This window comes from Alternaria rosae (assembly GCF_020736505.1).
Source record: "Alternaria rosae strain MPI-PUGE-AT-0040 chromosome Unknown BKA58scaffold_4, whole genome shotgun sequence".
NCBI lineage: Eukaryota > Fungi > Ascomycota > Dothideomycetes > Pleosporales > Pleosporaceae > Alternaria > Alternaria rosae.
This window is the reverse complement of record NW_025763573.1, coordinates 3,127,622-3,147,544: the sequence shown is the minus strand read 5'-3', so window position 1 is coordinate 3,147,544 and position 19,923 is coordinate 3,127,622. Positions and strand designations below refer to the sequence as shown.

Sequence of the window (19,923 nt, the reverse complement as noted above, 5' to 3'; positions counted from 1 at the left end):
GCACAAGCGGGAGGGAGTGTCCCATAGGCCGTGTGGCGCTCCTTACGCGTGTGAACAAGCATTACTATCCCAGCTGTGGCGATCATGCGAGAGGAGCGACCGGATGGCTCGACGCGAAGTGAGCCATAGTACATGTCTGGAGCATGTAATTGGTCTGTAGCATCGAGAAAGTTCGCAGCTAGCGAATGATGCAAGGCTTAGAAACCATTGTATAACATCGGGCAGCCATATGATCGGCCCGTAGCCTTGAAGAATCCACAAGAATCCACAATGGCATGGTATGAAGGAACAAAATGGGGCTGCGTCGTGATCTTGGCGCATGTGGTACAACCAGGACAGAGACGCTATCTCTATGCTGGGCTACGAAAGTCATGCGCGCTAAGTTCAAAACAGGTACTAGCTGTGAAAGGAAAAGAGACAACGGCCATGTGGCTGGATCCGGGTAGCAAAAGGCTTGCATGATGTGATGGGTTCGGCAGCAGAGCTTCCATCAGACCCACTTTTAGCCGGGTGGGCGTTGTGACGTGAGTGTCAGAGACCCTGAGGCTGAAACGCTTGTTGCACGCGTTACTCAACAACGAGGGCCTGAGGCGATAGACGAACGACGATATCGCATTCGGATGCTGTTACGTAGTCCGGGAATTGGAACGCTCAGGGCATCGTGCTGTTTAGGAGACACTCGATGGGATCGTGCATATTGAGCCTACACCACCCTCAAAAGATTGCCGATCAAATACTGTGACGACGCACCCCGGATTGTGGGTACTTGAATTGGAGATAGGAAACATGGAGTCGCGACGAAGTCGGCAGTCTCCTGGTATGCCGGGATGAGGATGGAGGCGATGTCGCAAGGCAGGATGGAATGCTGTATCTGATTGAGGCGGTACAGAAGGCCGGCCTCGAAACAAGGAATCGTGGGAAATGTCAAACCCCGGTAGAAGAGCTGTAGAGCCCTCCGCTGCAACACAATTAGTAGCACTTTCCTGTGGTCACAGTCTGATGTTCGTCAGAATTGCAGTGGTAGGTTTTCTCAAACATCTGCGGGGTGACGACTGCCGAACGCTACACGAAGAACGGCCTCTGAAGGCCGCTTACACCGATGCGCAAGTTGTTGAATTCGGAGGTGGCTGGCGACGCCAATGGGTCGTTATCGAAGAAGAAAGGGGCCGTACGACAAGCCAAGAATTCGGACACATCCTGAGTGAGAATGACTCACCGTTGCGCTCTCTGATTGGGCTATCGGGTAGCTTTAAGTGGGGTTGTGAACATCATCCGGGACCACACTTTTGACTAAGGCACCGCAGCTGCAAGCCTCAGGCTCGCGTTCAGCGAAAAGGGCGTACGGTCTTTTGGCGACGGGATGTCCGGGTAGACTTCCAAAGCGAGTATGATCTGGCAGATAATGTTGTTGTCGATGTAGGATATCGTCGAGGGTGTAGCTCACTTTGACTCATTGTGAGGTTGAATGATGTCTTCAAGGGCTCGAGTTGTGTAGATACAGGATCTTGCTCATAATGAGCAAGAGTGGTTGTCGCGGAAGATAGATGCAGATATCAGTATAAACTGAGGACAGTGCAACGTAGAGTCGTATGTAGAACAGATATTGAATTCATCATTTGACCAGATTGACAGTGAGTGTACACCACCAGAACCCTTTAACCTCTGAGATTAAACCCTATTTTGCCGATCTGAATATCGTCCTGAACAGGCGTACCATGATCCGACCCATTGTCCGACATCGTCTGAAAGGAGGCCTCTCTAGATGATGAAACAGAAAAGATCAGGCCATCACATGCTGACAGACCGATACAGGGCTACTTCTGAGAACGGAGCAGGGCACGAAGCGTCTCGACCTCTCCCTCCAACCTGGCGTTGCGGACTTTAAGGTCGTCTCGCTCGGCTTTGACTTCCTTTAATTCGGTCTCGAGGGTACTCATTTGATCGACGCGCTTTTGGCGGTAGCGACGAGCAGCAAGGGTGTTCGCCTTTCGCTTCTCAACTCGGCAGGAGGGTTCTGGATCCTTGGGGCTGTTCTTTGTGGATGACAATTTGGATGACGAGATTTGCTCAGGAGATGATGAGCTCTGATCCTTGTGGCTTGTCGAGGAAGAACCAGACTGAGAGTAATCTACGTAGGTTAGATGCTGAAGAATGAGAAGCGTGGCGTATTCGTTACCTCTAGTCATTGGCGCAGATGTGTTCATAGTGTTGATATTGCCCATGCCAGGTGGCATGGCAAGCATGTTCATGTTGTCTTCCGCAATCGAAAGTGAAGTAGGCACGCCAGGAAGCAGCTGCGTGCCATCGCCAAGATATTGTGAGTCGGAATGGGGGAAGAGGTCCCAGTCCGGAGTGTTATGGAAAGAAGGGTCCGGTGCAAGTAGGCCACCTGTCAAGGCGGCGGAGGAAGAAGTAGAAGAAAGAAGTGTAGTGGTATCGAACGGAGCACTGTTGTTATCGGCGGTCGAGTAGGAGAGTGCGAACTCCCAATTAATAGACTGACTTCCAGGGTGGTTTGGCGACGAGACGGAGTTGCTGTGGCTGCCAGTAAAGGCGGGCGAGTTCGCTTGGAACGAATCGCATGGAGAAGATTGAATACTGCATTTCGGGATGTTAAAGGGCGGGTCCTGGTACCCGCTGGTGAAATCGAAGAAATCGTCAAGTGAAATTGGAAACTATCTGAAGGCGCCCAGCACTGGGTGATGAGCGCGGAGTTTGGTGACGAGAGGAAGAGGAGCGCGGGGTGGCTTCTCTTTATACGGGAGGGCGGTGCCTAGGTGGGTTTGGATTAGGGCTGATGGCTGATGGCTGATGGCATGCGCTAGCGGCCTACCCCGGTCGCAGTTTCCTGCAACTTTGAATGTAGCCCGGCTGCGCCCTCAGCATCGGCAAGCACAGCCCATACCGACGACATGGCTACGATACACTCCTCACGATTACTACGGCCCAATCTGGCACTGGTGCAGCAAGACACGGTCCTGTCTTTCCTGGTGCCGTCTGTCCAGTGCGCGCGCTTCTCTACATCACCCGCCCGATGGAAAAGAGACAACAACAAGAACCGAGGCAATTCCGCGGTCAGAGCTACCGGTCTGCGTCCTAGACAAACATTGTCGGTCAAGGAGAAAGATTTTGCAAAGCAGCGATTGCCGAAGCCCGTCAAGATTGAGCAGGAAGTGACTGGCACACCTGACCATGGCCTCTGGGATTTCTTCAAGGACCAGAAGCTCTTGCAGACACCGGTAGAGGAGCAGAGACATGGTAGGCTGCCATTGGGTCCATGGCAGGATGCGGCTGGCTGACAGAGACACAGGAAGGTCATGGACCGTTGGCGAGCTGCGCAGTCGAGACTGGGAAACCCTGCACCAGCTGTGGTGGGTATGCGTGAAGGAGCGGAATCGTCTTGCGACGGAGAAGCTTGAGCGGAAGCGTCTAGAAGCGGGCTACGGCGACTACGAGAACGAGGAGCGAGACAAGACTGTGCAGGAGACGATGAAGGCGATCCTGGACACATTGGCCGAGCGACACCAGGCATACCAGGAAGCCTACGTGCTGGCGCAGCGCGATCCAGATATCGACTTGTCGAGAACAGACGGTCCACAGTACACTCAAACACCATACGTACGTACAGCTTCTTAGGATGGCTATCCACACGCTGACCCATTTGTAGGAACCCATAGAGGCAGACGAGACGCCGTACGAAACTCCGGTCGAGCAAACCATCGAAGAGCCCTCGAAAGACAAGGTACTTCCAGAACCCGAAGTGCAACCGAAGGAGAAGGTGAATCACGCATCATGAGGATCATGAGTGCAGGTGACATATGCGCCCAGGTAGCTACCCGGCGAGGAATATACCTGTTGAAACTTTTGCAACGGTGCGGACATGGTACAAATGTGACTCTACGATCATAGACGCATCGCACATGGTATGGCAAATCAGGAGCACTGCTAGTGCAGTGGAGATGCTGTATAGTCAGGGTGGCCAAGGTGGCCTCTGTAGCATATCGCGTGTATCACAATCAGTCATGAAATCAATGAATTGCACTAGCCTGAGCGTATGCTAAACGCGAGGAGTTATGAAAGTAATGCCAGCATAAACAGGTCGACCAGATTGGCGAGGCGCTTCCCAAAGAGCTACAACCCCACATCCATCACACCGCCTAGGGCTAACACCGTCTGTCCACGCGCCTTCTTAGCGGACCACCTCTACCGCAATCCTCAACTTTCTTATTCTGCACCCGACATCTGACAGCCATGGACGAGATTGCCCCCGAATACGACGTAGTGGTCCTGGGAACAGGTGGGTTGCCGTTACCCCCACCTACGTAACGCTGCCGCCGCGGAAGCTAACTATCTCCAGGTCTCACGGAATGTGTACTTTCAGGGTAACACACGGACGCGAGCCAACTTCCGAGTCCATACTGACATGCTTGCAGAGTCCTTAGTGTCAAGGGCAAGAAGGTGCTCCACATCGACCGCAACGACCACTATGGCGGGTATGTTCTCTTGACAGGTACTCCGGGGGCGAGAGCTAACAGGAAGCAGTGAGGCAGCATCACTGAACATTGAAGCAGTAAGTCTACACCACGTCTAACAGTTGAACACATGCTTATCCGTTGTCCAGCTCTTCAAGCGATACGGCCAGACTGAGGGTGAGCCATGGAAGAAGTACGGCCGCGTCAACGACTGGAACATCGACCTCGTCCCCAAGCTGCTCATGTCCAACGGTGAACTCACCAACATCCTCGTTTCCACCGACGTCACCAAATACCTCGAGTTCAAGCAGATCGCCGGCAGCTACGTACAACAGGGCAACGGCGCCAAGGCAACCGTCGCAAAGGTTCCCTCAGATGCCGGCGAGGCGCTGCGATCGCCTCTCATGGGTCTCTTCGAGAAGCGTCGGGCGAGGAACTTCCTCGAGTGGGTTGGCGCTTACAATGCGGATGACCCAGCGTCATACAAGGGTATGCACGATCAAGTGGAAAGGACTAAAGAATGGTGACTGACATCTGACGCAGGCATCGACATCCAGAACTGCACCATGAAGGACGTGTACGACAAGTTCGGTCTTGAAGCTACCACTCGCGATTTCATCGGACACTCCATGGCCTTGTACCCCACCGACGACTACATCACACAGAAGGGGCAAGCAAATGAGGCCGTCCAGCGCATCAGGCTCTACGTCAACTCCATGGCACGATACGGAAAGTCGCCATACATCTACCCACTCTACGGTTTGGGCGAGCTTCCTCAGGGTTTCGCTCGTCTGTCCGCTATCTACGGTGGTACCTACATGCTGAACACCGACGTCGACGAGTTCCTCTACGACGGCGACAAGGTTGTTGGTATCAAGGCCACCATGAAGGAGAAGGATGATGCTGGCGAGGGCATGAAGTTCGAGACCAAGGCGGGAAAGATTCTTGCCGACCCCTCATACTTCCCCGGCAAGGCGCGCGTTACTGGACACTTGCTGAAGGCCATTTGCATTCTCAACCACCCAATCCCCAACACAGCCGACGCCGACTCTCTGCAACTGATCATTCCTCAGTCTCAGGTCGGACGCAAGCACGGTGCGTATACATTCGTCTGATCATAGAAACTCCGCTGACAATTCCCACTAGACATCTACATCGCGGTCGTCTCGTCTGCACACAATGTTTGCCCCAAGGGCTACTACATCGCCATTGTCTCCACCATTGCCGAGGGCGACAGCAACCACCACCTTGAGCTCCAGCCCGGTCTTGACCGTCTCGGAAAGATTGAGGAGAAGTTCATGGGCCCAGCTATCCCACTCTACGAGCCCATCGAGAGCGGCGCCAAGGACAACATCTTCATGTCGAAGAGCTACGACGCCACTAGCCACTTTGAGACAACAACTGGTAAGTTCCAGATGTCTGAAATGGTGCACGAAATACTAACATATGACAGATGACATCAAGGACATCTACCAGCGGGCCGAGGGCCACGAACTGGTTGTCGAGGGTCTGAGAGAGGGTGCGAACTTCAATGTTGAGGAATAGACAGGGTACGGGTACACGAGGCAACGGATGATACAAGCATCAACGGTCTTTTAGGTATATCGTTTGGTAATCGGTGAAGACTTGGCTTCTACAACAATGACTTGCATTCTCAACCAGTGTGAACGCGTGATGCTGCGGAGCTCGAGCTCGGTATTTCCTAATTGGGCGATGGGATCGGTCCCTTCCAATTCGACCACCACGCCTGTCTCTACGAACGTGTCAGTCCAGCCCAGACCAAGATGGATAATCAGTCAAGGCTGCATCCATGTGTAGTGTATTGAGTTGTGATGTTGTACCTGTCCCTATGACGATGGTAGATCTTGGCAGGGATACCTCCATGGCTCCGCAACCATCTGAGTACTGCAACGCGTCCACAAAACGTGTCCTCGAAGCGCATTGCTCTTCCCACACTCATTTGCCATGGCGCAATTCGGTCGTTATAGGTTCCTGCTGGTAGCAGTAGTGTTCCATCTGGTGTACATCTATACTATATTCAGCATACATTTCACAAGTCCAATTGTCCATGGCATGCGCGAGCACCGCGTGGAGACCCAGGAAGCTCCCGCCAAACGTTTGGTGCTTTTTGTCGGTGAGTCGCCTCAATTGTGCCTCTATCAAACACTGACAATATCACAGGCGACGGACTCCGTGCAGACAAGGCCTTTCAATCGTTTCCCAACCCTGATCCCAATCCTCCGACCCCTCTCGCAGACAATACGAGCGACCCGCGACCTCTCGCCCCGTACCTTCGCTCTCGCGTCCTAGAACATGGCACCTTTGGCGTATCCCATACACGAGTCCCCACCGAATCGCGCCCCGGACACGTTGCGCTCATCGCCGGCTTATACGAGGATGTCTCCGCGGTCACCACTGGGTGGAAGCTGAACCCCGTCAACTTTGACAGCGTCTTTAATCGAAGCCGACATACATGGAGCTGGGGCAGTCCTGACATTTTACCCATGTTCGAGGCCGGTGCAGTCCCTGGAAGAGTAGATGCATACTGCTACGGCGCGGAAGAAGAGGATTCCTCCAAAGACGCCTGGGTGCTGGACGAATGGGTATTTGAGCGCGTCAAGAAGCTTTTTGCGGACGCGAAGACGAATGCGACACTAGACGCAGAGCTGAGGCAGGAAAAGAACGTCTTCTTCCTCCACTTGCTCGGGATTGATACCACAGGCCATGCGCATCGGCCATATTCGTGGCAATACTTGCACAACATTCAGATTGTGGATCGTGGAGTTCAGGAGATCACAGAGCTGATTGAAGAGTTCTACAGCGATGACAAGACGTCCTTTGTGTTCACAGCAGACCACGGCATGAGCGACTGGGGAAGTCATGGAGATGGACATCCAGATAATACGCGCACGCCCTTGATCGCCTGGGGTGCTGGCGTCGCATCTCCCTTGAAGAACATATCAGGCGTTGCCAAAGGCCACACCGAGTTTTCTTCTGACTGGAACTTGGACGAGATCGAGCGACATGACGTTGACCAGGCTGATGTCGCGGCATTAATGGCTTACTTGGTGGGTCTGGACTTTCCCACCAACTCAGTCGGGGTCTTGCCGCTCTCTTATCTTGACAAAGACCCCAAAGCCAAGGCAGAAGCTCTTCTTGCCAACGCTAAGGAGATACTGGAAATGTATCACGTCAAAGAGGACATCAAAAAGTCGACACAACTCCACTACAAGCCTTTCTCTGGCCTTGGTGATGAGGCACACTCTGTTGAGCATCGCATTGCGGGCATACAAGCTTTCATCGACAAGGGCGACGATGTAGAAGCTATCCGTGAGACTTACGAGCTCATCGATCTTGGTCTTGAAGGATTGCGCTACTTGCAGACGTACGATTGGCTCTTCCTCCGAACGCTGGTGACTGCTGGCTACGTTGGCTGGATCGTGTTCGCCATCACGACAGTCATTGACCTGCACGTGCTCACCGAACATGTGCCAGCACAAAGAACGGCGGTCAGTATGGTGGTGTTCTCTTCTGTGTTTGTTGCACTTTGTGGGGTGTTCTTCAAACAGGAATCGCCAATCGTCTACTACGCCTACGCCGTATTCCCTGTCTTGTTTTGGGAGGAAATCTTTGCTCAAAGGTTGTCGCTTGTCAAGGGCAGCAAGGTCCTCTTTGGTCATCTGAACTCAGGCGCCGATGTTGCGAAGCTTGTCTTTGCGACTCTTGGCTTTTTTGGTCTTCTCGAGGCTTTGGTAAGTCGGTCATACGCAGAAAGAGACGATGGTACTGACCCAGACATAGGTACAAAGTTACTTCATAAGGGAGATCTACACAGTCTGCTACCTGGTGGCAACACTATGGCCAGCAGTCTATGGACAGGAGTTTGTGAAACAGAACATGGCGACGGTTGCCACTTGGGTCCTGTCTTGCATAGGCATGAGCGCTTTCACGCTACTACCAGCTAACAAGGCAGAGGACACTCGCCTGATGTAAGTGCGCCGCCTGTCCGGGTCGATCTGTGACTAATGACCTGCAGTCTTCTTGGAGGCGCATTGATGTTTATCATCGGCGCGCTTTACCTGCTCTTTGAGAAGAGTATCCTTAGAGACGGTAAATCCGAAGCTGAGCTCGCCAAGCACGAGCTCAACCACACATCTCGCATTATACTGGGCATCCAGCTTGGCCTTGTAGTGCTGTCCATGATTGTCACGAAGAGCAGCATCGGCTACCTCCAAGCGCGCGTAGGTATACCATTTGGCGTTCTAACGGTGACACGAGCAACGCTGCTGGCCTCACTTGTGATCCCTCAACTGCATGGTCTTTACCCCAACACACACTACGTCCACCGCCTCGTAGTCATCTTCCTGCAGTTCGCGCCGACATTCATCATCCTCTCGATCTCGTACGAAGGGCTATTCTACTTCGCCTTCTGCATGTGTCTGTTCAGCTGGATGCGCCTCGAGCACCAGGTGTACCTGCATAACACGACCAACCCATCGACTGCAACCATTACATCGGATCCGGCCAAGCCTACCATGGACGCTGCATCCGATCGCCTCAATTCGCTCCAAAAAGGAGAGTACAGAACATTGACTCTAGCCGACGCCCGCATAGCCCTGTTCTTCATCTTCTTCATTCAGTCGGCCTTTTTCAGCGCATCAAACATCGCTTCGGTGTCGTCCTTCTCGCTCGATGCCGTCTACCGCCTGGTTCCCATTTTCGATCCCTTCTCTCAAGGCGCACTTCTCATGCTCAAGCTCATGGTGCCATTTGCGGCTCTCTCGGCCAATTTTGGTCTGCTCAACCGCCGTCTGGGTGTGGCACCGTCGGCCCTCTTCATGGTGGTGATGGCGGTTAGTGATGTTATGACACTGAGCTTCTTCTACATGGTCAAGGACGAGGGGAGCTGGCTGGAGATTGGAACGACGATTAGTCACTTTGTTATTGCGAGTTTGTTGGGTGTGTTTGTTAGCGGGCTCGAGATTTACAGCGAGTGGACTATACGCGGCGTGGAGTTTGGCGGTAGCAAGAAGATGCAGGGGAATGGGACCGTCAACGGAAAGGCTAGTGGGAAAGTAGAGTAGTTGACGTATCGAGTAGTTGTAGTGTGCACTTAAGATTAGTTTCGTATGCGAACCTATATGATCACCTCATACAAGGGAGAAACTGAATAGGTGCGCTGAAGTCTACATTACTACAAGAACATAGGTTTGAGAACAGTTAAGGCAATGTAATGTAGCCTTATCAACTTTTTTTTTTTTGGATATGCTCTGTAGGGGCGGCTCTCCAGCTTTCCTTTTGGATGGGGTGTGTTGTTCCAATCCCGTTGAGATAGGGGAAGTAATATTCGAAAAATCTGGTTCACTACGGCAACGGTAGGATTGCTAGATGCGCGCTGTACCAAACACGCAGGAAACGCACGTTGAATGGAGCTAGGAAGATGCATGCTTCCGAGATGAGCTGGGGTTGCTGGGCAACAATGCGCTGTGCAAGTAACTAAATTGGTTGTGATGCTCTGGATGCGACGGCAGCCCGCGTGGGAAAGGCGAGGTCGCTTGAAGAAGAAGAAGCATCACCGTGCTTTCTTGTTATCAGGTGAGATGGGCGGACGGCAGGCTCGAAGCGGACGAGTGCGAGGGATGTGTGATGTGTGGCTGGGGCAAGGGCGGCTGGGCGGCTGGGAAGGCTCGGCTCCACAAACTAGCGGGGCCTGCGGATGCTGCGCTGGGCGGCATGGTACAATGGTCCTGCCCAACGGACGACAAATACAAAGCACACGCTCGTCGACAACACCGTTCGGCGAATTATTACATCCGCTACCGTCTGCGGCGCATTGTTTACGTCCATCGCTCCGCAAGAGATATATACTAAGTCTTGTGCGACGCGCCGTGTTTGCGTGCAACGCATCATCGATAGCCGTGTTATCGTGTCTTGGAACCAGGGGCCCGCCCCAACCACCGCCAACAGCAGCCCGTTCAACCTCGCACTTTTCCTACGAATCGAAAGCCTAAATCCCATACGCCCAACCATTCTTTATTCGCACCTCCAGGCGCAATCTCGCTTCCTCTGCTCCCGCCAGCTTATAACAGCACCGGCCTCTACCCTTCGCTGCAGACTCTTCTTTTCGCATAATGTTCTTCAAACGGTAAGTCGGGACTGCTACGCGCTGCATCTTGTGACGCGCACTAACTTTGCATAGTCGGTCCCGCGCCAATTCTTACGTAGACAACAGTGAGAACCCGCGCTCGCAGTCATTCGACGATTACACAGATAAGCGCCCCGAGTCGAGCCGTAAGGAGTCCCACCACAGCCAGCCCTTTTCGCCCACCGAGGAGCCGGACATGTATCCCCGCCAGCAGCAACCCCAAGAGCCGACGTACGCGCAGAGTGCTCCCCCCACCCACAACAACATGCCTATCCGCTCCCAGCAGGTGCCCCCAACCGGCGGCAGCACCCCCATGGGGCTCGGTATGCCCGACCTCATTACCGCTGCCTTCAACCAGGCCGTCCAGCCCTACACGGAGAAGATTGAGCAGCTCGAGAGCCAGCTCGCCGACCTGCAGAACTGGGTCGACCAGCTCGAGCAGCAGCGCGCCGAGGTGCACAACTGGATCGACAAGCGCGGACTGCGACCAGGTAAGCTCACTGCACTGCTCGCTGCACCACTTTGTACTGACTTCGCCAGATGTTCCTGCCTCAATCGCCAAGATCATGGACACCACCACCGCCGATGCTGCGCCCACCCTCAACGCCCAGCTCGACCGCAAGATCACCATCGTCAACTTTGACCTGCACCGCCTGCAAGACGACCTCAACGACTCCATCTCCTCATCACACTTTGCCTCGGCCATGCTGAAGTTCCTGCCTGACATCCAGCGCCTGACACTGCTCCCGTCCGGCCCGCGCTACGCCTTCGACCTTATCCTGAAGCTCGGCGGCAACCTCAACTCACACGGCGGCATCGACAGCGCCGACGCAGGCGACATTGCCGCACGTCGCGATTTCTATAACAGACTAGACGAGACCATGGTCGATGTCGTGCAGCGACGCTTCGGCGAGGGCGAGGGCTGGGACGTCAAGCGCGAGATCAAGCGCATCGAGAAGACGGCCAGCTACCTCAAGACCTACGGCGTCGAGCCATACTTCCCCTCAACGCTTGATATGATGAAGCGCGAGATGGAGTTCCAACCGCACCAAAACGGCGGTGTTCCCAATGGCGGAACAGGAACCCCACCGCGGTACCATTAGATCTCTTGAGGAGTGTGTGGGCTGGAGGCGTGCTGACAGTCTGTAGTCCGAGAGAGTCGACCGAGCAGCTGAGACAGACGAGGCTGGCGAAACTGGGAGAACTCCAGCGAGTCCTTGGGCAGTGTCGAAGTGAGCGCGACAGCCTGGGGCGATTGCATCAGTTCGTCAACAGGCAAGGCGGCCGCTCTTCGGGGCCTCCCCCGCCCCTTCCTGCATGCCCTCCGCCTCAGCCGCCTACGAGTCCTGCGCCACCTCCACCCGGATCTATCTCGGATCTCTATCTGAGTGGTAATGGCGCTGCTGCTCCCGAGAAAGCCCCGGCTGCTTTATGACAACTTGTACTTAATACTCTTGATTGAACGAATTTCCTTGATGTGTTGCATGATGGTGGAAAGGAAGGAATTAGGGGTAAATTGGGGTGTGGTTCTTCTTCTGCATCATACCCGAGCATTCTTGGTAAAGGTGGCGTTTGGGGCATCCTCCTGCATGTAGCTTGCGGCGTACATTTAGTATAGTTGTCGCTTCTTTTTCAGTAGTAATCGAGAACATGACTGAAAATATGCTCTGCTGATTACGTTGGTCTACAAGCTAAGGTTTTACAACATTTCAAGGTGATGTAGACTTCTAGGGGATACGTGGTCAGTCGTATTGTTGAATAAGGTGGCAGAGGTATCGAGCTTCTAGAGTGCTTGACTGGATCGCATGAATGCGCCCCAGAAATTACCATTAGCTAGAGACATGGTGATGCGCTGACAGTGCACATCATCTAGCCTGTATTATAGAAGAAACGAACCCGAGGTGGACGTATACATGCTCAGCTTCTTTGTGGGGGTGTGGGGGTGTGTGTGTTTAAAAGATCTACTGCTGCTGCTCTTTCTCTTCTCCTTCATAATCTCGGTCATGGTCTCGATAGTCCAAAATATCAATTCCGGTATTCACATGTTCTGTCTGCTCCTCCTTCCTCTCTTCCTCTTTCTCTAAACAATACCTCAAAATACACAACCGATACGGAACATGATTCCTAAAAGAGATGAGCGCCTTTATCATGTCGCGATCTTCGAGATTGGCGGAAACCAAAAATATACCAACTGGCTTGCTATGCCTTGTCAAGTGTCCAAACGCAGGCACAGAATCATGCATGTGGGCGCTGGTGGAACTCTGGCTTTGAAACATTTCAAAAAGTCCGGAGCCAAGGTCGCATGAGCTGTTCGGTAATTTCTACGCTTTACTGCTCTTTCGGCGCAGCGCTGTTATGAGAGACAAGCATAGAATCTACACTCTCGTGCCTTCCGACGATTCTTCCTATACCACACATTCTTTTCAGAAAACCGAAAATCGTAGAGACCGCACCTATGCGCTGTCTCTCCAAACAAAAAACAAACCTGACCGGACATGTTTGCTCTGCGCTGCCTCCATCTCTTGTCATGACGACGTTCAGCTCGAGTTGATCTTCTCAAACAACACACGTTTGTTCTGATGACTCTGTTCCTCTCGCCGACAGTTGAACTCGTGTGTGGGAAGTTGATCAAAAGATATCGAGTTTCGCTCATGGATACCGCTGCTGTTGCGCTGGCTGAACTTGGAAGCGTGCTATATACGAAAAACATTTGGAATGGAGCGATGTGTCGAGAGGAAGAGCAAAGGAGTCAATACACTGGACTTCTGGTGCCATACCGTTACATATCCAGCGTACTAGAAGCGATATAAATGTTCTTCCGACCTTCGCTCTTCTTGTCACCTCACTTCCTCTGCGATCTCTTACGATTTGCCAAAACTTTTCATGAGCTCCGACATGTTCTGCCTCTCTTTCTCTCCCAAAAAGCTTCGCGAATGGTTTAAATGTTTGCCACAATAAAACTATTGGGAGACCTTTGCATGTCCTTTTATTGCCTTTGCTTTGTACCATTCCGCTTGACAATATGAGAAAAGATCACCACCGCTCCTTTATGGGAGTGCTTAGAAACATACAAGCTACTCGCATGTGTTGCGGAGACCCAATACTGGCCGACAGCTTTTCTACACCATCACTCAAAAAGACTTTTCAAAACACGCATCCTTTGGGGTGATGATTGCTCAAAAAATTGTACCGTAGAATCCATGGCGAGTCCAAGAACAGCCTTATCGATACCTACAGAAGCGACTGTCGCGGAACGTTATAGAACCTCCACTGATCTCTCTCTTCCTGCTTTATTTAGACATTAGTACTGAGGGTTTCTTCTGAAACGCAGCACGCTGTCAGATATGAACTCTCCCTCTAGAAATCAAAGGATGACACTCTCATGACTTCCGGTCTGGCTTTCCCCTTCTCTCTTCACCGAAGGCAAACATGTACTTACGTATGATTCTTCTGCTCTTCTTTAACTGGAATGCGATGTTTATCTCGTCAAAAGGTACACATGAGAGTCGCATGACCGAGAAGGGGAGGAAAATGGCCTCTAAGAACTTCATGGTTTTCCTGGGCACTGCGGTCTTCAAATAACAAATCGAACGTATGCACTGAACATGTGCGGTTGGGCGCTAAGACCGACACCGATGGCATAACGCATGTTGGTTTGCGATCTACCACGGAAGTTTGGAACATCCTTACAGGCCGTACGAGAATTGACATAAATCTCTGCTTTTCATCGTTGTCGTTTCCATTCGTACAACTCGGGAACGCCTTTGATCTGCTCCTCTCGAAAAAGGGTTAATAGAAAGCGCGATGGTTGCCCTGCTCTCGATATCTTACCTGGATTATGTCTTGTCGCAATGATAGGCAAGCTTCGCAAAACGATTCCTTGAGCTAACTCCGATACCTACAATATACATGCCAGAAGCTGGTGTGGAAAATCGCGTGATGAGGAAGGAGGACATGGCCATCGTCACACGACAGCGGCAGTGATGTGCCTCTATGCCACAAGCATTTCTGGGCCTACGTTCACTTTTCCAGGCATCCAAAGCAATTGTAAAGACTATATTGTCGTCGGAGTGGTGCGGTGTATTGCATCGCTCGTCGCGAGCGACCCGGGAGTTCGTCCAGAGGGCCTGTGGTAACTCTGCAGACGCAGGCAATCTACAGCTTTCGATAACTTGCCTAGTATGGAAATGCGCTAGAGCTACGGGTCAGCCCAGAAAGGCCTAGCGCATCCTCATGTACTCATCCAATGTTCCGACATCCAGCCACCCGACTTTATTATTCAAATCACCAGGTTCAACACAATGGCATCGACAGCCCAGTACGCTTGTGGGATCTGCAGGGAGCGTAAAGTCCGGTGTGATCGCGCGCTTCCAACATGCAAGCGATGCAATCGTCTCAGTCAACCATGTGGCTATCAAGTGCACTCGCGTCGCACACGCGACGATCAGCTCAAACAGCTCCAGGAACGGCTGGCCAAGACGGAGGCCCAGCTTGCTCTTACCGCGCAAGATCTCTCTACAACGACTACACCGCATGCGCAACCAGCTCCTATCTTGGGGCAAACGGCTGCTAGCACGCCGATGGATCTGGATAGTACCAGAGAGATGAATGCAGTCGTTGATGCGCCAACAAATGGCTCATTTGTTCCGGACGTTGATCTTTTTACTTCTTTTGCCCAAGACATGGACTCCAACATTACGTTTGACTGGATGAATCAGCCGCTGACGGCACTCGAACCAATGGATGATTTACTTCTCAATCAGCCTCAGAAAGCGTCCCAAAGCGGCCCAGAAGAGGTCTTATCTCCAACCGATTTGAGTTCGCTGCACGACCACTACTTCGAATCCGTATACTATTCATTTCCTTTCATAAACAAAGATAGGTTCATGGTGGAGTCAACGGGTAGCGGTGGCTCTGCAGTGAATGCTTTGGCTTATGCTGTTGCGCTTGCGGGTTGCTCTCATACCACCCCTGAAGACTCAAAACGACAGTCGAAATGCCACAATCTAGCGCGCGATTATGCTGAGAGATGCGAGCGAGAAGACTGCATGAGTGATCTGAACTTCCTTCAAGCCTTGCTGTTGATAGGCCGTTATGAGGCCATGAGCCGGAAGCTGGAGAGGAGTTGGCTGACGTTGGGACGCGCTGCTTTGCTTTGTAGGCTGTTGAGGTTACATCGAATGGATGAAGCTAGTCAACATCCGAGTGCCCAGAACGAAGAAATTCAGAGTGGCTCTATGTTCAGTTTACCACATACAGAAGATCCGGTGCTACTGGAAGAGCGACGGCGCACATTCTGGGGCTTATACATACTGGAAAGCTACGTGAAAACACGTAGCGGATTGCAGTGTCAGCTGGGAAATGTCAAGGTGCGAAACGCGAAGCCCCATGCCTTTCAGGAACTGACGTAATATCCAGGACTTTCGGATCAATTTACCATCACCAGGGCTGTTGAATTCGAGTTTGGAACCGCTTAAGATGCCTTCTGTTTTAGGCGTGGGTACTGAATCCGGTCTCGAGATATCGTCCTACGCAGGCTGCGTTCTAATGGTCGAGCTGGCCTTACGCTGCTTCGATCATGGGCAACAACGCGACAAACCAGGCTTCTGGGATGACTACTGCGCCCTTGTCAAGAAGACCTCTGACCTCTTCATTCTTCTCAAGCGCCATCTCAATGCTACGTCCATCCGTGAAGATCCCGTAGCCTTCAGCCTCTACATGAACCTGCGCGCAACCGAAATCTTCTCTCATGAATCAGCCATCACAAAGAGCGAGGAACAGAACCTACCGCCGTTGATGATTATCGAAAGTCAACGCCGCGCTACTGCTGCTGCGTTCCAAATATGCAGCGCGGTAAGCCTTAATCTGCCGTCGCCGCAGAAGGCAAACAGCGATATTATCATGTTGCAAGCCGTCTTCATTGCTTGGCCTTTGACTATGGCGCTGACAGCATTGCATCGCGAACTCGCCAATGACGGATCAAAGGAGACTATGACTGGTGTTGTGGCTTCAACGCGTTTACTCTTCGCGGCTCTCGACCATATTGAAGAGTCGGACGGGTACTGGCATCAAAGCGTGACGCATATTGGGGCTAAGCTGCAGGACTGGGTTGAGAAGAATAGCTTGGAGTCCTTGGCTCTGTGATAAAGTCTTGTCTTCTCTTCGGTCCATATGGCGGAAAAGCGGCGATATTGGCATCACGACCGCTCATGACTACCGCAAACACTCTAGTAATTCACAGTTCATCTGACCCAGATTAGGTCTCTTCGATGCAATACTGTCCGTTAGGTATTCTGCTTCTTTTTTCGTTCGTCATCATCTCAACAGACCAGTATCCCCAGGAGGAAGTGGGTTGCTCGGACTCCCTGTCCGTGTCCGTGTCCGCCCCGTCTCGACCACCTCTCCGGTTGTTATAGTGTCGTTGCCACTTGTCGAGCTCATCAACGTTCTCAAATACACTTCAAATCGTACAAAACTATTGCGAGGTCAACCTAAATCGCATTTACGTCTGCGAAAGCCCCGTGCCACTGAGGACTGATTGCATCCTTCAAACATGGACCACACAGGTACACAGCCGAGCCCGCACGATTCAGATTGCGAGAAAACCGCAGCATCAGGAGATTTGAGTGCTCAGATTCCACCTGGGGACGGCATCACTACCACGAACAAGTCCAGCCCTCGAAAAATCCATGGTTGGAAGGTAAGCAAGCCACCCTCAATACATCCATACGAACTATCATTATCGGAACGAATATTAACGCCATACCTTTCTATCTATCCAGTGGGCAACCGCATACTCCGCCATGCTATCCACAACCCTCCTCTTCGCCCTCGACAACACCATCGTCGCCAACATTCAACCCGCCATCATCGCCGATTTCGGGCACCTCGAACTCCTATCATGGATCGGCACCGGCTTCGCCCTCGGCACCATGTTCATTCTGCTGTGGGGAAAGATCTACGGCATCTTCAATATCAAGTGGGTATACATCTTCAACATCCTTTTGTTTGAGGCTGGCAGTGCGCTTTGTGGCGCGGCTCCTAATATTGAGGCGCTTATTATCGGAAGGGTTGTTGCGGGTGTGGGGGGCTCGGGCATGTATTCAGGTACGCTGACGTATGTGTCGGTTCTTACGGATGAGAGGGAGAAGCCGGCGTATCTTGCGGGAAGTACAGTTGTTTGGGGTGTTGGCAGTGTCTTGGGCCCGGTGGTGAGGACAGCCCTACAGCTCCATCGTTACCGGAACTATGCTTACTGTGAATCGTTAGGTCGGCGGCGCGTTCGCGGCAAGTAATGCCACTTGGAGATGGGTAAGTAGTTTCATCTTTACATCATCAAACTATCGCAATGAATGCTAATCATATACTAGGGGTTTTACGTCAATCTTCCCATTGGTGCTCTCTTCGCACCCGTATACGTCTTCCTATTCCCCAGTATCGGCCCCTATCCACCCAAGACGCTCGCTGAGAAGTTGCGCCTTGTCGACTGGGTCAACGCCGTCATCTTCCTCGCTGGCTCCGCCTGCCTAACCGTCGTGCTCACCTTCGGTGGGGTCATCTACCCGTTCAATTCCGGAACTGTAATCGCGCTGTGGACCATCACGGGCGTTCTGCTTGTCACCTTCATTGTCATGCTAAAGTTGCACCCGCTGGTGACCAAAGAGAGTCGACTGTACCCACTACATTTCTTCAAGCAGCCGACGTTGATCAACATGCAACTTCAAGTGTTTCTGTCTTCTGGAATCATCCTGGTAAGCTGTCTGCGGAGTCCATGTACCAGAGAAAGGCTAACCTGTCTTCAAGGCCATGACTTACTACATACCTCTCTATTTCCAATTCGTCAAGGGCGATGGCGCACTCGAGGCCGGCGTTCGTCTGCTACCGTTGATTATGTTCATGGTCGTCGCTTCGATGGTGAATGGCTTTTTGATGCCTAGGTATGGTTTGATACCTGTTTGGTACATTGGAGGAAGCGCAATGGCACTCATTGGCACGGCTCTGATGTGTAAGATTTTCCATCACATCCGCTTTCGAAGCGGCCCAGCTGACGTCTTTCACAGACACCGTCAATGAGAAAACGTCCAATGCCAACATATACGGCTACAGCATCCTCGTAGGAGCGGGTAACGGGTGTTACATCGTTGCAGGTTTTGCCATCGTGCAGTCTTTGGTTCCTGCCCACGGCATAGCCAACGCCGTTGGCGCCATGACAATCTGTTAGTCTCCACCTAGCATATCCCCTTCACTTCACATAATCGAAACCATAGCTGACAAATCTACTCACACCCAGCTCAAGACCTTGGTATGGTTCTCTTCCTCGCCATCAGCGGCAGCCTCTTCCACAACATAGCCGTCGACAGAGTCGGCAAGGCGCTCCCAGAGATCTCCCCCACGGAGATCGGGAACCTCATCGCGGGATCAAGCAGCAAGGCCTTCCAGGCACTGTCCGATGAGGAGAAAGCTTTGGTCATTCCCGAGATAGCCAGCGCCATGACCAGCATCTGGGCTTTCTTCCTTGTTGCGTCTGCATTAAGCCTGGTATGCTCGGTTCCATTGCTGGTGAGTTGTATCCCCAATTTGCTTTCCTTCCGCTGTGTGTGGTTTACTGACGTTCATGACAGAAAGCCAAACTCGGTGATGGGAGGAAAGATACTGCGGTGACTGCGGTGACTGCGGTGACTGCGGCATGATATTTGCCATGACTGAGACTGAGCATATCGGGCGAAGGGAATCTTGATTGATAGAAGCTTCCTTTCCCAGATATACTTTCCTCTATACTGCTAGAATCGGAGTTCGTTGACTCGTCATACTCCACGCTTTGCGATGGGGATATCAACTCAAATGCGTTTTCTCTCTCCAATTCACCATCAGTGAAACCCGCCATCGCACCCTAGTGCACATTGCACGTGTGGGCAGCAAATTCCTAGGCGGAGATTTCGCGATTCCGCAATCCAGATGTGCCCACCCACGATCCGCCCTGGCCGACAGGAGGGGTGGATCCAACAGGCGACCAATAGAGAACGAGCGGCCGTCTGTGTCCGTTCCTACCTACCTTCTCATTCGGGCGTATCGTCGACTATTGAGACCATAGATCTAATCAGAATAGGCTTTGAAAATGATTGCGAAGTCCCAACGAGAGATAAGACTGCTTTTAGTAGAGTCATGTATGACCGCAAGATTATGTAGTTTGTGAAGGCCATCAATGAAGCTACTGATGGTTCCAACGAAGTGGAGCTCGAACTCCGCGCGAGAGCCCCACATTTCCCGGTCGGCAGAACCTTCCGCCGCCCAAAATTTCGAGCCGTC

General features: G+C 52.3%; 7 protein-coding genes across 7 annotated transcripts; 6 read left to right on the top strand and 1 right to left on the bottom strand.

Annotated features, from left to right (window-relative positions):
• Positions 1 to 1,814: 1,814 nt before the first annotated feature.
• On the bottom strand, positions 1,815 to 2,604 carry BKA58DRAFT_401457 (uncharacterized protein; the record flags this gene model as incomplete). Its single annotated transcript, XM_046171662.1, has 2 exons — positions 1,815 to 2,448; positions 2,504 to 2,604. 2 exons carry the CDS (start codon positions 2,602 to 2,604, stop codon positions 1,815 to 1,817), a joined length of 735 nt encoding a protein of 244 aa, XP_046026929.1.
• Positions 2,605 to 2,863: 259 nt separating this feature from the next.
• BKA58DRAFT_383922 (mitochondrial 39-S ribosomal protein L47 (MRP-L47)-domain-containing protein) lies at positions 2,864 to 4,137 on the top strand. The gene is made up of 3 exons (XM_046170225.1): positions 2,864 to 3,258; positions 3,311 to 3,618; positions 3,668 to 4,137. Exons 1-3 carry the CDS (start codon positions 2,913 to 2,915, stop codon positions 3,794 to 3,796), a joined length of 783 nt encoding a protein of 260 aa, XP_046026928.1. The 5' UTR covers positions 2,864 to 2,912; the 3' UTR covers positions 3,797 to 4,137.
• On the top strand, positions 4,138 to 6,133 carry BKA58DRAFT_383919 (rab GDP-dissociation inhibitor). Its single transcript, XM_046170224.1, has 8 exons — positions 4,138 to 4,297; positions 4,358 to 4,382; positions 4,434 to 4,493; positions 4,543 to 4,570; positions 4,622 to 4,961; positions 5,016 to 5,567; positions 5,619 to 5,876; positions 5,926 to 6,133. The coding sequence occupies exons 1-8, from the start codon at positions 4,252 to 4,254 to the stop codon at positions 6,015 to 6,017; spliced, it is 1,401 nt and encodes a 466-aa protein (XP_046026927.1). The 5' UTR covers positions 4,138 to 4,251; the 3' UTR covers positions 6,018 to 6,133.
• A 304-nt stretch (positions 6,134 to 6,437) lies between these two features.
• Positions 6,438 to 9,556, top strand: BKA58DRAFT_312572 (Phosphatidylinositolglycan class N-domain-containing protein; the record flags this gene model as incomplete). The annotated part of the gene is made up of 4 exons (XM_046167388.1): positions 6,438 to 6,606; positions 6,654 to 8,224; positions 8,274 to 8,461; positions 8,509 to 9,556. The coding sequence occupies 4 exons, from the start codon at positions 6,438 to 6,440 to the stop codon at positions 9,554 to 9,556; spliced, it is 2,976 nt and encodes a 991-aa protein (XP_046026926.1).
• A 917-nt stretch (positions 9,557 to 10,473) lies between these two features.
• Positions 10,474 to 11,866, top strand: BKA58DRAFT_165337 (uncharacterized protein). The gene is made up of 3 exons (XM_046165068.1): positions 10,474 to 10,617; positions 10,672 to 11,108; positions 11,158 to 11,866. The coding sequence occupies exons 1-3, from the start codon at positions 10,604 to 10,606 to the stop codon at positions 11,718 to 11,720; spliced, it is 1,014 nt and encodes a 337-aa protein (XP_046026925.1). The 5' UTR covers positions 10,474 to 10,603; the 3' UTR covers positions 11,721 to 11,866.
• A 3,042-nt stretch (positions 11,867 to 14,908) lies between these two features.
• On the top strand, positions 14,909 to 17,006 carry BKA58DRAFT_360113 (fungal-specific transcription factor domain-containing protein). Its single transcript, XM_046168749.1, has 2 exons — positions 14,909 to 15,986; positions 16,036 to 17,006. Exons 1-2 carry the CDS (start codon positions 14,919 to 14,921, stop codon positions 16,759 to 16,761), a joined length of 1,794 nt encoding a protein of 597 aa, XP_046026924.1. The 5' UTR covers positions 14,909 to 14,918; the 3' UTR covers positions 16,762 to 17,006.
• A 164-nt stretch (positions 17,007 to 17,170) lies between these two features.
• Positions 17,171 to 19,307, top strand: BKA58DRAFT_439409 (major facilitator superfamily-domain-containing protein; the record flags this gene model as incomplete). The annotated part of the gene is made up of 8 exons (XM_046173687.1): positions 17,171 to 17,317; positions 17,400 to 17,828; positions 17,887 to 17,928; positions 17,988 to 18,368; positions 18,421 to 18,622; positions 18,678 to 18,833; positions 18,908 to 19,176; positions 19,239 to 19,307. The coding sequence occupies 8 exons, from the start codon at positions 17,171 to 17,173 to the stop codon at positions 19,305 to 19,307; spliced, it is 1,695 nt and encodes a 564-aa protein (XP_046026923.1).
• Between the last annotated feature and the right edge of the window lie 616 nt (positions 19,308 to 19,923).